Genomic DNA, 15733 nt, shown 5'->3' with positions numbered 1-15733 from the left:
GAGGTTTGGGGCATGCTACCCACAAATATGGCACCTAGACGTATTGAATACTTTAAACTGAAGGAATTTGAGAAAGAACATATGCAGGAATGTCTCTAACTTTCTTGCACCCTTCTGCCCTGAAGCAGGACGTAATACCCTCATGTGAGAGTTGCCCTGTCTATACCTAGAATAAAAGTAATATCTTTATCTCTGAAAACACAGAAACGTAGAGATGAACCTGAACATCAGGCCTTGCTAAGTTTCCCCCAGTTTATTACCCTTAGATCACAGTCTTTTAGCCCCATCACATTTTCCCACAATTCTTCATTCTTCTTCAAACCTACTCTAAAGAACACTAAGGTTAACTATTTATTTGGGTCTTCATTTCTTTATGAAGTTTCCATGTTATGTAAAACTAACAATATTTATGCTTTTCTCTTGTTAATTTGTCTTTTGTTACAGCATCCCAAGCCAATGAGCCTAAAATGGGTAGAAGGAAAAGATACTTCTTACCCTACACACCCAGGTCCAAGCCATCATTATTTTGTCTGAAATTTTAGCTTCCTAACTGGTTTCTCTGCTTCCCCATTGTGCCTTTAGAGTTAGTTTTCCACAGAGCAGCTAGCAATATATTTTCAGATCATTATATCCCTTTGCTTAAAAACCTCTAACAGCTTCCTATTAGGCTTAGAATAAAGTACAAACTCCTTACTGTGAACTTGAGTGTTTTATGTATCTTATCTCACCTTTATGAGCTTCACGTCAGAACCCATCTCTCACCACTCTTCCGTCCCCCCTTCCCTGATTTAAACAGTCTGGCATTTTTCTTATTCATTGAACCCACTGGGTTTGCTCTTGCCTCCAAGTCTGTACCCAGCTTTCTCTCCACTTGTAATCCTTTTCCTCCAGTTCATCACACAGATCATTTCTTCACTATATTTAGATCTTTCAGAAGTAACACTAAGGGAGGCTTTTCCAGACAATATTATGCAAATATAAATGGACATGTGATAAATACTTTATTCAACTCATTGGTTGAGAGTGTATTTGAGTAGCCAGGTATTTATAGGCAATTTAACAATGTAATGTTAGTATAAGGTGGGAAGGTTAGATACAAACCTGTTAATGTGTCACAGGGTAATAAACTATAACTTTTGGTGTTATCTATTCCACTGGGAAGGAAGTAGGGATTTGCATTCTTATTGGACAGAAATCTAGAAGTTACTGTATAGATTCAGTATAGGACTTTTAAATCAATAGTAAACAATGAAATGAACAAAGTACAATCCCGTAGTCCTTGGTTTGACACTGAAAGGACATGCCACTCACCTTTTTGCCTTGTTTCCAAAGTTTGGAATAATTTTCTTTTCAAAATGAAATTATTTCTCATTCAATTGTCCTATTGCAGGCAGCCTTTCTGCTTCCCCCAGTTACTGTACCTGTCAAGCTTACTCCTGATTTCCTAACTGCCAAATTCAATGGATATTTTGAATTTTTAATTTTTTTTGCTATGACTCATACTCTTTTCTTGGGGCTTGTAAGCAGATAAAGAAATGACCTTCTGGGGACTGTGCAAAATATGGAATGCTTAATTAACTTGTGTGTCATTGTTCTGCAGGGGACATGCCAGTCTTCTCTGTAGATTACAGTTTTAGTGTATATGCTGTTGAAGTGAGCACTTCTGATTTTGTTTTACTTTTTATGTAAAATTTCACATTGTTTAAAATACCAGAGGGGGCCGGACATGGTGGCTGATGCCTGTAATCCCAGCACTTTGGGAGGCTGAGGCAAGTGGATTACTTGAGCTCAGGAGTTTGAGACCAGCCTGGCCACATGGCAAAACCTTGTCTCTGTAAAAAAATAGAAATATTAGCCAGGCTTGGTGGTGCTTGCCTGTAGTCCCAGCTACTTGGGAGGCTGAAGCGGGAGGCACTTGAGCCTGGGAGGTGGAGATTGCAGTGAACTGAGATCATGCCACTGCATTCCAGCCTGGGTGACAGAGCAAGACCATCTCAGAAAACAAACAGAAAACACCACATGGCCAAATGAAAGATGTCTGTGGTCTGAATTTGACCAAAATCTGTAATCTTACAGTCTTTTATTATTTTTTAATACATGCCGAATTCCAAGAGAAGCTGACAAATCTCTTGGTATTTCACTTGGGTTCCGTGGATTCCCAGAACAAAATGCAAGTGCAAATGAGATATGATTGGGATTCTCTGCACACAATCTCCACTTTCATAAGTGCCTCTGAAGTTTAGTTTGAATTATATATCTCCTACCTTGCTGTACCTTAAAGGACTAACAGCAGCTACCTGACCCAGGATTAGCCAATCATATTTTTTTCCAGAACTTGTGATTGGAACAATTGAGATGGCAGTCTTCTGCTGGTAGTTTGAAGAGAGGATATGTAAACTTGGTAGCTGTGTACTTAGAAGCAGAGAAAGCCTGTTTTCAGAGAGAAGAATGAAGCAGGTAAGTGTCATCTGGAAGGACAAGCAGAAGCACAATTATGGGAACAATTGCTTTCAGGGTCCTGATAGCATTCCAGCCCCTTGTCCTAGTGCCAGTTCAGGCCCAAGTGTTTGGCCTTTGGGACCTATGATACAGATATCCTATTTCCTTTTGGTTAATTGCCTCTTAAAATTACTACTATTAAGCTAGCTTGCAAGGGTTTCTGTTACTTGGAATCAAGGAACCTCAGTAGAGAGGAAAATAAGGCACTTTGTGGTGGTGCTGCACAGGATATCATTTTTGCAGGGTATATATTGTTTTCTAAGTTGACTGGAGTCTAGTGTCAGGTGTAAGAAGTGTTACATAAACATTGGGTTCAAATGAGTCAGAATAAAGTCAAGTAAAAAAATAAAAAAGACATACATGGACTTCAGAACAAATGTTTATTACTGCTTAATGGGGCCAAAGGGGCAACACAAAGCATTGAGAACATCACTGGCTCACAAAAACAGTCACCTTGTTACCTTCTCAGTTGCATTTGTGTATTTCACAAGGCTTCATTCACACATAAAAACAAAATACTAATCCAATTCAAGTTCATAACAATTATAAAAGTAAACATTTGTTGGGACAATGTACAATAAATTGCACTTTTTAGACAAGCATTACATTTACATTTATAGAGTGTACTATACATAATACATGGAATTATGGAAACATCTAATTGGTCATAGTTTATAGAGGAAGAGTCTGATCACTACCTTTTTTGTAGTTAATTAGTACTGTTCAGACTAATCAACTCCTTTATTCTAGAACCTGTTTTCATTAGAGATGCCATGGACAAAATAATAGAATTCATAAAAATAGATAATTCAGAATCTCTACTACCTCCTCTGCAAGGGAAAGGTAGGAGTTGGAAAGAAAGAAGTGGGGCTGACTGAGAAACTGTGTCCCTCATTTGAACTAAGGATCCATGCATTATGCAAAATACCAAAAATAGAGAAACTGATACAAAAGGCTTTTAGGACATCTTGGATCTGGGACCATCTCCAGCCTTATTCTTGTGCTTTCATGACACCAGAGTCTCTCGATGCATTTATATTCTCACAATTCAGTCCATATATTTTATCCCATATATAATATATAGTTATTAAAAGTTATACACTTTAATGGAAAAGATTTTACATGTTAACTAATTGCCAGTGAAAAAGGAAAATAACTTAAAATATTCACTTTCTACTCAATGATTCTTTTTTCTTAAACTTTTCAGAATACCACTGATGACAAACCAGAGATGGAGGTAGGAAGAATGGGATATATTAATGAAATGTTTTTATAGCAGGCAGCAAATTCAGGTGGAGATAAGCTTGACATATTGTAGTCTTCTAGATGCAAACTGAGAAAGGAATGCCAGAGAGCTGACTGCAGTCACTAAAATCTGTATGTCCACTTTTCTCATTACAACTCAAGATCAGCATCTCTATTGAGGAGCAACCAAGGTTGAAGTCCTCATTTTGGTCACTTTTGAAAGATAAAGAATTTGCTAAGGTAAAGGGCTTTGCCAGTGTTAAATGGAAGCCACTATGAGAGAGGAAGTATGTGTTGGGACAGTTCTAGTTCAGTGTGACTATCAGCATGGTAATGAGGAAGAGTTTCATATCTGGTGGTAGGAAACAGGCTGCAGAGCTGTGGTCTGGCCTTCTGGCTGTCATCATTATTTCTTGAAATCTCAATGTGTATTTGGTTGTGTGGTACCCAGGGAAACAAAAGAAGCAGAGATACTCTATATAAAATTCTTCCAATTAAACACACATACAAACCTAATAGTGTTCAAATCATACAACAGAATTTCTTCACTCTCTCACTTGTAATTGGAGCAAAGGAGTCAGTATTTGGGAGTGTTTTTAAGGGCAAGTTATATAATATAATCATCTTGCTAATCAAGTAAAAGTGTTCTTTCCCAGAAGATAAAACAAAACCAAGACATTTAAATTTTAAAAAGTTTTTTTTTCCCCCTTCAAGGGGCCCCCTACTAATCAGGCAGCTACCTAAGTGTTTGATGCAAAGGTTGGTGGAAGAGTTAGTAGACTGATTTTAGCGAAAGTAAAAGAAGGCTTAAACCCCTACATCAGTTACACATGTGATTCTCCTTCTGGGTGACTGGCTGACTCCTTTAAGCATCTAACTCTATCTCCTCTGTCCAAATCTGTGTTGTTTTCTCTTGGTTTTCTCACTTCAGCTGGGAAATACAGCAACTAACTATTAACTGGAAAATATTTTAAGAAAATGGAGCAGACATTAGAGAAAAATAAATATTAATACACCCTAGAAAAAAATGAAACAAGATACATAGTATTAAATATCCCCACATCCATACAAAGGTTGCTTTTCTACTTTACTCAGGACATTTCAGAAAGCCAATGAAGAAGAAAGTACTAATTTAACAGCTGGGAGAGGGGCAGGAGAAGACACCGGTTGAATGGCATTCCTATTAGTGTTCCTGATAGGCACTCATAAATAAACAGAACATTAAGTAACTGAGAATTTCTTTGCATTAAATTATATGTAACTAAATATAACCAAATTTTGACATGGTTCAGGATGTGGGAAGCTAGCAAACATATGCACTGCAAAATCCAGCTTGGTTTCTTTCAGATTTAAAGAATGTGTTAAGATTCTCAAGATATAAAAGCTGATGAACTGAATTATGAAGTTGAATTTCATTCATTCATTTTTTTTCTACAGAATTTAATGAAAATAGAAATGATCAATTATTAGATATTACAAATACTAGATTTTCAGAGGAATGTTTTATACAGAGCACATCCTAGGAAAGGATGAAAAACACTAGAATATTTTGAAACTTTCCTGGATATTTGGCTGGTTCATCTCTTCTAAATGAAATTCAATAGAAGAGATGCAATTCTCAAATATATCTCCAAATAAGTGAAATTAAAACTACCAGTTACTTCATGCTGGGATGCATGAGTTTTCAAACAATAGACAGTGAAGGACATATTGTTTGGAATATTGCTATTATAACATATTGTATGAACAATCATATCACATACCAAATTCTGAATTTTCTTTGTTTCTAGTCTATAGTATTGCTGCTGACTCAAAGGCATTGCAGTGAGGGACAGTTTAGGCTTATGGTACCAACAGGCATATCCAAGTATGATATGGGGCTGGAGAATAAAAAAAACAACAACTATGTATTGCCCTTACAATCTTTTGAAAGAGCTAAAAGAAAACTCAAAAGATGGACTTATCAAACTTGAGAGGTATGTACCTTGTGATTTTTCTTTTTTGAGACAGAATTTTGCTCTTGTTGCCCAGCCTGGAGTGCAATGGCGTAATCTTGGCCCACTACAATCTCTGCCTCCTGGATTCAAGCAATTCTCCTGCCTCCACCTCCCGAATAAGCTGGGATTACAGGTGCCCGCCACCACACCCGGCTAATTTTTGTATGTTTAGTAGAGACAGGGTTTCACCATGTTGGCCAGGCTGGCCTCAAACTCCTGACCTTAGGTGATCCACTCACCTTGGCCTCCCAAAGTGCTGAGATTACAGACGTGAGCCACCATGCTTGGCCAGGGGAGAATTTTTCTCTTCAAAAGGAAAGGGACTATGAAGTTGAACAAGGTCTCCAGATAAGGGATTAAACTAGAGCCATTATGTTTCTCCCTCACCTACTATTATTTAAAGAAAATTATGCACTTTAGGCATTCTGTGGAATGTACTTATTTTTGTAAGTTGAAACAAGCTCTGTACAGAACTATGAAATTCACAACACAAAAGAGCATCTTTAATTTAGCTGGCCATTTGATAAGGCAACTGCACAGGGCTTCTTCGAATCAAAGCGTAAAGTACCAGTAAAGCTAACAGCCTATACTAAATGATTTACAAAAACAAGTGCCAAGATAACATTTTCTAGCTACTATATTTTACAAAAAAAAAAAAAATTAGCTTCTCTAGACCACCATGTAGAGAATACTAAAGTCAACACAGACACCTGGAATGCTGGGTTATGTTCCTTTTTGGTAAGAAAATAAATTTTGTAATGAAAGATGTCAGAACGACAAAAGATTTATGTAAGAAAAGTATTATCTGATGAGTATAACATAATAATCACATCAGTTTTATGGGCTGTAGATAATAGAAACACAGAAAAAGGGGATTTCACTTTTTAGAACATAAAAGATCATTTTAGAGGAAAAGATCCACCGTGAGCAACTTGGTGTATCCTTCTGGGGTGGAGATGGCTCTTATTTGATTTTTCTAAGGGTGTGTTACTTTTAATTGCAACATATGGCACAGATGAAAATCATTCTGGCACTACAGAGTTTAAGATTCTTTGCAAATAATATGTTCAACAACGAGGCCAATGATGTATATCAACAAATGTTATTGTACATATCTAATAGTAGTTTGGTTAGTGTGAAAGGAACAGAGGCCTCCAAAATAGTTTATAAAATAAAAATAGTTTTGCTCTCATCAAATAATTTCCTACAAGGACTATTTTTATAGGCATGTTAAATATAATTGAAAAAATATTTCCACTAATTTTTAAACAATAGCTTTACCTTTCCATGAGATAAGTATTTCTGTAAAGGTTTTATATTCAATCAAAAATGTTACAAATGCATTTGTATCTCTTTAGGGGTACGAAGGACACATTTTCAGGGAACTACAGAAATCCGAAAAAGTTGCCCAACATTAAGCTGAGATGATGTGAGCCTGATCTCTATTTCCCATTTCAATACTATGTCCTTTAACAAAGTTACAGTATTGTTAGTGTTTCCTTAGCAAGTATATATCAACGTTAAATACTCTGTCCCTGGTTCTGTATTCCACTCTATGCAGCACAATGGCTGAACCTGGGGCTTTTTAGGCGTCTCTGGTAAAGGCTCCCTAAGTCTGTAAGGCGCAATATCCACCTTTGACTTTATAAGTGCCAAAAGTCACATCTGTGTCCATACTTAGGCATACTTAGGAACTCATAAGTCCCATGTGGAGTTCTTAAAAGGATCTGTTAGAATACCACAGCCCAAATGATCCTAACTTACACTTATTAAAATCTCAGTTCCTTTTACCTAATGTATAATCTGAATAGCCCATCTATTCCTGGCACTTCATTTCCAGAAAATGAAAGTAAACCAATGATCGCTGATTGGTTCTTTCCTTTGGACAGGATTATCACTCCCCTGGGAATCAGGCTCAGGAGGAAACCTGAGAGCAGTCATGCCTGGCCCCACAGTGTGCTTTATCTGAATAAATCCTGAAAAGCTAAGAGGTTTAGGTTTCAATGTGTTTTTTCCTGTGACAAAGATCTTCCTATCACTTCATTTCAACCTTGGAAGAACAGATGTCTCCATTTTTACGTAAGATAAAAATAATTATGAATAATTAGTTCTAAATAAAAGAGCATTTAGTTCTGAATTACTTATTTCCAACTAAACATCAGGCAAACAAAATAATGTGTTAATACTATGATGGATCTTAACATGGCCTTCCATGAAGAAGCTGGAAAATAGGTATTCAACATAGAACAGGTCAGTTTAAATAACATCCCTTTGAAAAGTGTCATACAAGAAAGAGAGCTACTGAAAGATTCTGGCTTGTTTTCTGGCCTCCTTGACTTTCCTTCAAAGGGACACCAGGAAGAATCCTCCCAGATTTCCACTGCTTTGAACATTGTGCTCTTGTGCTTGGGTAAGGCTGGAACTATGTGCTTTCCTTGGGTGGCTGGGTGACCGGCGCTGGCTGCAATGGCTGGGTGCCCGTGGCCGTTTTGATAGAGTTCAGGGTTTTGCTAAACCAAGAGTTTTTTGCAGCTTGGATTTCATTCATAAGGGCTCCTCTCTGATGTTCAAGTTCCTAATTAAAGCAAGAAAATAATCTGAGTTAAATAAATGTTTTCTTTTTGCCAATAAACAAATACATTCATTAATTAATTTTTAAAAATGTGCAGCTTTTTGGCATCTCAAGGTATGTGCTGCCAATTTTCCTCCCACAAAACCCAGGAGAGATTGAATTGGTTAGTACAAGGATAAAGTTAAGAGCTAAAAGATTTATCAAAAAACTGGAATCTGTACTTTCTCTCAACAGAGAAAGAAAACCTCATTTTATTCTTTTTTTCCCTGCAAGTTAGGTCCAAATTTAGGTTTAGGTTGCAACCCAAGATAACAGGTTTAAAAACCACAAATAGGCCGGGTGCGGTGGCTCAAGCCTGTAATCCCAGCACTTTGGGAGGCCGAGACGGGCGGATCACGAGGTCAGGAGATCGAGACCATCCTGGCTAACACGGTGAAACCCCGTCTCTACTAAAAATACAAAAACTAGCCGGGCGAGGTGGCGGCACCTGTAGTCCCAGCTACTCGGGAGGCTGAGGCAGGAGAATGGCGTAAACCCGGGAGGCGGAGCTTGCAGTGAGCTGAGATCCGGCCACTGCACTCCAGTCCGGGCGACAGAGCGAGACTCCGCCTCAAAAAAAAAAAAAAAACCACAAATAAATGTAAACATACGGATGAATTTTTACTGATAGTATAAGCATGAATGAATTACAGTTCCAAAGAAATAGGCTTTGCCCTAAGAATGCCCAGGGTCAGAGCACACACATGGTGGAAGCTGGCTGGTATGGTGGAGGCTGGCGACATGGCAGCTATGGCGCTGGTAGGGATCACTGGGAAAATGAAATGAAGAAGAGTCTATCAGAAGCCAGGACTATTTCTAATTATATTATGCTCCAATATGGAGAAAGATAATGGGGAAAGGGGTTTGACAAAATGAGCTAAAGATAAAAACAAGCTCCAAAGAAAAGAACGGGTGTCAGCCAATGTGTGGCTCTCAGGGTAGACACAGCAGAGGGGGTTTGGTTTTTCATTTTCAGGATCAGCCACTGAAGTGACCACATTCTGTGAGAAAGGATGTAAGCAAAAAATCTCAGGGTAAAAAAAAAACAAAAAGCATACGCTTAATTAAGTTCTCATAAGATATACTTTTAATTATTAAAATTTCATTGGCCGGGCGCGGTGGCTCAAGCCTGTAATCCCAGCACTTTGGGAGGCCGAGATGGGCGGATCACGAGGTCAGGAGATCGAGACCCTCCTGGCTAACACGGTGAAACCCCGTCTCTACTAAAAATACAAAAAATTAGCCGGGCGAGGTGGTGGGCGCCTGTGGTCCCAGCCACTCGGGAGGCTGAGGCAGGAGAATGGCGTGAACCCAGGAGGCAGAGGTTGCGGTGAGCTGAGATCCGGCCACTGCACTCTAGCCTGGGCGACAGAGCAAGACTCCGTCTCAAAAAAAAAAAAAAAAAAAAAAAAAAAAAAAAAAAAAAATTTCATTTAAAATTATGTATTTGTTTATATCAGTGTTAAGAATACATTGATATAAAATGTGATTATGCAGGACACATTAGCAGACAGAAAATGTATTCATCATGCAATTCTGACCTAGATAGGTATATTCTGAAGTACCAGAGTATCCTGGACCATTAATTGTTTATTCTTTCTTCTTGTTCTTTGATCAAATTACCAACCTGAATTTTACATTTGGCCTCCACTAACTGCAGTTTGGTTTGTGCCAGTTCCAGTTCCATCTCTCTCAGCTGCTTCTTAAGTGAGTCTTTCTCATCGTCCGTTTCAATTCCCTGGTCCTCTCTGCTTGTGGCTGCTAGTTTCAAAGCACCCTCCTTGCTGAAAATGTCACTGCAGTGTTTGCATGCCATCATCTTACCCTAAAGTATCCAAAAGAGATAACCAACATCAAACTGTATTCCATAGGCTAAATCACTTTCTGAAACAATATATGACTTTTTTAGATGCTGTTTTTTGTCATGAATGCAGGCCCATTTCTGCAGGTTATTTTTCTTGTGCTGCAATCAAAATCATTAGTCAGCCCGAACCCAACTATCCAAGACGGGTGCTCCTTTTTCCTGAAGTATCTCTAGAAATACCCTAGAAATAGAAAGTATTGTAGCATCTCTTTGAAATCTGTTCTAGAAATTTTATGCTATCATTATTCTTACTAGATGCCAAGCACCACACCAAATGCTTTACTTGTAGTATTTCACTAATCCTAGAGCAACTGTATAAGTAAGCACTATCATCATCCTCATTTCATAAAGAAAGAAACTCAGAGTTTAAAGAACTTGCCTATAGTAGACTAAGGACGGTCATCATGACTAACCTAAATCCATCCTTGCAACAAAGCACATTTTCTGTTGTTGAGTTTTAAGCAAAGAGGACCCCTATTGTTTCAAATAATAAAAGTAACTCCGGCCTGGTGCGGTGGCTCATGCCTGTAATCCCAGCACTTTGAGAGGCTGAGGTGGGCGGATCACAAAGTCAGGAGATTGAGACCAGCCTGGCTAACATGGTGAAACCCCATCTCTACTAAAAATACAAAAAATTAGCCAGGTGTGGTAGCATGCGCCTATAGTCCCAGCTACTCGGGAAGCTGAGGCAGGAGAATCACTTGAACCCAGGAGGTGGAGGTTGCAGTGAGCTGCGATTGCGCTACTGCACTCCAGCCTGGGCGACAGAATGAGACTCCATCTAAAAAAAAAAAAGTAACTACCACATGCCCAGATTGCCAGTTGGGCACATAGCACTGAACAGCAGCAACTGTTTTCCAGACAATTGTGCTGTTGTTTTCTTCCAGTATTTTAAAAAATAATTCAGTAGAGGTAAAAGATATTACACGCTATTTCTACTTTGATGCCCTACTGCTACAACAAGCTCCGTGTGTCCATCACCATGCCCATCCTCCTCTCTTCACACACAAAAAGCAACTCTCCACCACACTTCTGTGCCACTGGGCATGTCCCCACCATTTGGGCCTGAAGACTTTGGATCATCTTTTCATTAGCTTCTCTTTCATCCTATGTCTAGCTGACCATTAATTTCTTCCTCTTGGGCTGGGTGCGGTGGCTCACGCCTCTAATACCAGAACTTTGGGAGGCCGAGGTGAGTGGATCACAAAGTCGAGATCCAGACCATCCTGGACAACATGGTGAAACCCCGGCTCTAGTAAAACTACAAAAATTAGCTGGGCATGATGGTGCACACCTATAGTCCCAACTACTTGGGAGGCTGAGGCAGGAGAATCGTGTGAACCTAGGAGGCGAGAATTGCAGTGAGCCGAGATCGCGCCACTGCACTACAGCCTGGCAACAGAGCAAGACTCCGTCTCAAAAAAAAAAAAAAAAAAAAAAAATTTTTCTCCTCTGACATGTCTGAGCTCTTGCCATTCCAGGCCGAATCCCTAAGGGTCACCTTCTCAGTACTCACTGGCTTCCTTCTCATCCCATCCATAATCCACTCTTCGTATTCCTGTTCATTAATATTCATTAGACATGAAAAAACAAAACTTGTCATTCTCTTACTTAAGAACCTCTGAGAATAATTAGCCCAGTATAGGCATATTGTAAATATTTGTTGTGTGTTTACTGTTGACTAAAAATGTTAAATAGCTTTTGATCTGAGTCTTAAATGATTAAAAATTTACTGAGCTGGCTAAGTAATTTTATTAGGTTGAACCACATGAAGAAACAGATTGATCACATAAGAGGGAAGATGACACTTCAGCAAAGAGAACACCTCTATGTGCAAAGACATAGCACCTTCAGATAACTTCAAAGAATTCAAAATGGCTTAAGCAGAAAGTGATACAACAATGAGCGAGATGAGAGATCTCTGTGCCCGGGTCATAAAGGTCCTTAAATACCATGTTGCTGAATTCTGATTTTATCCTACAGAAAATGCATTCATTTACTCTACTGAGCCCAGTGCTACATGTCAAAGAGCAATAAGTTTGACAGAGCTGCAGTTTGGCAGACCTGCTAAAATGTGGTGGATACTGCTGATTCTCACCCAATATCCATTTCTCCTTCTTCCTAACAGACCCTGAGTTTATTTGAGCTGGCAGTGTGTCTAGATAAAAGGTGACATTCCCTAAATTCCCTCAAAGCTGCTATGTAAGCAGAAGTTTAGAGGGGAGCTTCTAAGAAGGCTGATTAGAAAGAGCTCACCCAGGGGAATGAGGCCTTTATATCCTGCATCTCCTTTTGGACTAAAATTCTGCCCTAGAGTGTGGATGTGATGGTGGGAGCTCTAGTTGAAAGGATTGGTTTTGGCTGGGCGCGGTGGCTCACGCCTGTAATCCCAGCACTTTGGGAGGCCGAGGTGGGTGGGACACAAGGTCAGGAGTTCGAGATCAGCTTGGCCAACATGGTGAACCATGTATTTTGTATTTTTCTAGTAAAAATACAAAAATTAGCTGGGCGTGGAGGTGCGCGCCTGTAATCCCAGCTACTCGGGAGGCTGAGGCAGGAGAATCTCTTGAACCCGGGAGGCAGAGGTTGCAGTGAGCTGAGATTGTGCCATTGTACTCCAGACTGGGTGACAGGGCAAGACTCTGTCTCAAACAAAAAAACAAAAAACAAAAAAAAAAAAAGAGAAAGGATTGGTTTCTAGGTGACCTTGAGGATAGAAGTCCACATGAAGATGTGGGTCACTAATGACTGATTAGTTTGGGTTACTAATGACACCAAAGGTATACCTTTCTAGTCCTAGGCTGCTTTTATGTAAAATAATCAACACTTTTATGGTTAAGCCAGTGCTATTCTGGGTTCCCTATATGTGGCCAATCTAATTCTGCATTGATACACAGAATGAGAGTCAAATATCACTTTATATTTGGGAACACTCATTCTGATTACAGTGTAAAGGATGAACTGGGGTGTGATCATGACAAAAGAAGGTTATTATAGGAAACTGAAAAAACCAAAAGCTATTTATCATACCAAATGAGATAGGAAGAAGCACTAGAGAAAGGAGAGGTGGTATAGTCTAACGGCTAATGTTATTGACTTTAGAGTCTGACTTCCAGGCTTAAATCCTGGTTCTACTAGCTGTGTAACCTTGATCAAATGAATTACCTGTTTGTGGCTTTATCATCAATAAAAAAGAAGATATACTGTCTTTTTTATTTTTTTTAATCTTGTACCAGGGTCTTACCGTCACCCAGGCTGGAATGCCATGGCATGCTCACAGTTCACTGCAGCTTCAGCCTCCTGGGCTCAAGCAATCCTCCCACCTCAGCCTCCTGAGGAGCTAGGACTACAGGTGCATGCCATCACATCCAGCTCATTTTTGTATTTTTTGTAGAGACGGGGTTTCACCAAGTTGCCCAAGCTGGTCTTGAACTCCTGGACTCAAGTGATCTGCCCACCTAGGCCTCCCCAAAGTGCTGGAATGACAGGCGTGAGCCTAGCTATTCTTTATTCTGGCTAAGACAAGTTTATATTCCTCTTCTTGAATGTCATGGACTTTCATTAGGCAGTCTCACCTACTTAGCCAATATTTTCCTCTGTTCCTTAATACATATTCTAACCACATCAGTCTCTGTATTAAGACACTGAAACACTCATTCCTAAAATGAGTATTAATACTCATTTATAATTACATGATTAATGATAATCATTTATCATTAATATAATTTTTTTAAAAAGACAGTATATCTTCTTTTTTATTGATGATAAAGCCACACTCATTCCTATGTTTGGGTCTTCACTCACATCATTTCTTCTATGATGCTCTTTTTCTTTTTAAACACTGCTCTCTAACTAATTTCTATCCACCCTGCTTTTTTGTCTATAGTTCTCATGATTTTGTTTTCTCTACGACGCTGATTGTCAGTGTGATCCAGCTTAGCACTTTTTTTTTTGTTTTTTGTTTTTTTGAGATGGAATCTCACTCTGCTGCTCAGGCTGGAGTACAGTGGCATAATCTTGGCTCACTGCAACCTCCGCCTCCTGGGTTCAAGTGATTCTCGTGCCTCAGCCTCCCGAGTAGCTGAGATCATAGGTGTGAGCCACTATGCCTGGCTAATTTTTGTTATTTTTAGTAGAGACAGGGTTTCACCATGATGGCCAGGCTGGTCTTGAACTCCTGACCTCAGGTGATCTGCCCATCTCAGCTTCCCAAAGTGCTGGGATTACCGGTGTGAGCCACTGCACCTGGCCCAGCTGAGCTCCCTTGAACTGCTTCCTAAGTTCTTAATTTGCATGTGTAAGTTGTCCTACCGGAAAATTTTAAGCTCCTTTTCATGTGTAATTTCTATAACAAAATGGTAGTCTAATAGCTATGCACATAGTATATGCTCAATAAAACCTTCAGTGAGTAATCAATATAAATTCTCATTTTGTTATTTCCATAAAGATTTCAGTTCAACATTGAGAACACATGGGCACAGACGAAGGGAACAACACTCACCAGCACCTGTTGTTGGGGATGAGGACTGAAGGGAGGGAACTTAGAGGACGGGTTAACAGGCACAGCAAACCACCATGGCACACGTATACCTATGTAACAAACCTGCACCTTCTGCACATGTATCCCCCTTTGCTTTTTTTTTTTTTAAGAAGAAATAAAAAAAAAAATTCACTTCAGGATAGTTAACCCCTTTACACCACGACACTTCATCAACTGAATCTTGGTCAGTATGCCTATAATGGACAAAGAATGATAAGTGCTAACTAGAAAGAAGTGCAAAGGTAGACCAGAAAGGGAAGATACAAACATCAAATTTTATCTCATCAGAGAGGGAGACCACCAAACCCTATACTCACTAAATCTCTGATTGATTTTATAACATAAGTAAGAAGAAAATACTTTTGGAATACAAGGTCTTGTATGTCAGGTACTAATCTAAGCACTTTATATACACCATATACTTTATAGTCATTATCTTATTTAACATTCAGAATGATTTTATGAGGCAGGTAATGTTATCTCCATTTTATAGAACACAAAATGAAGCTTAGAAAGGTAAAATCACTTTTCAAGATTGTTAAATTACATGCTAAATTACTTACTACACATTTATTTACTAGTATGAAACCTGAACATATTCAAATAAGATGATGTCAGGTTTCTGTAACACTGGTCCCAAAAGTTGACTGTGACAACAATGCCTCTTAAGAATACCAATTCATTGGTTTACTGTTGTTTCTTTGGAATAAGCAATCTGTTTTTTTCAAATAGAGCAGCAACATAATGCATTTTACCACCAGGGGGCAGCAAGTAAACAAATGCCACAGGTTTTCTTCAAAAATAAACCTCTAAAACTTAGTGCAAGAATCAGTTACCCAACACATGTTTTTCCAGCTAAGTTCTACATTGCCCATGGTGTTTACTTATAAAGAGAGTGATGGGATGATCCTACTGAGTCCCATTCTGAAGCCACATCAATGCAGGCTCAGTGAGATGTGGGCTGCTGAGGGTTCTCA

General features: G+C 39.1%; 1 protein-coding gene and 1 non-coding gene across 11 annotated transcripts in view; both read right to left on the bottom strand.

The window, feature by feature from the left end:
* Window positions 1-1555: 1555 nt before the first annotated feature.
* On the bottom strand, window positions 1556-1661 carry LOC111539387. Its single transcript, XR_002730660.1, has one exon. It is a non-coding gene; the product is annotated as a U6 spliceosomal RNA (small nuclear RNA).
* Window positions 1662-2860: 1199 nt separating this feature from the next.
* RABGAP1L (RAB GTPase activating protein 1 like) overlaps window positions 2861-15733 on the bottom strand; it is an 819337-nt gene continuing 806464 nt past the window's right edge. For 8 of the 10 annotated variants that reach the window (XM_023207196.2, XM_023207200.2, XM_031935576.1 and 5 more), the window contains 2 exons: window positions 9980-10177; window positions 2861-8316 (listed from right to left, as the gene is read on the bottom strand). In XM_023207196.2, the coding sequence (XP_023062964.1) occupies window positions 8164-8316; window positions 9980-10177 (351 nt within the window). In that variant the 3' untranslated portion in view covers window positions 2861-8163. The remainder of the gene's footprint in view (window positions 8317-9979; window positions 10178-15733) is intronic. The other 2 variants (XM_023207198.2, XM_023207197.3) reach the window with 1 other exon arrangement.

The sequence above is a fragment of the Piliocolobus tephrosceles genome, chromosome 1, assembly GCF_002776525.5.
Source record: "Piliocolobus tephrosceles isolate RC106 chromosome 1, ASM277652v3, whole genome shotgun sequence".
NCBI lineage: Eukaryota > Metazoa > Chordata > Mammalia > Primates > Cercopithecidae > Piliocolobus > Piliocolobus tephrosceles.
This window is presented reverse-complemented; position numbering and strand designations above follow the sequence as displayed.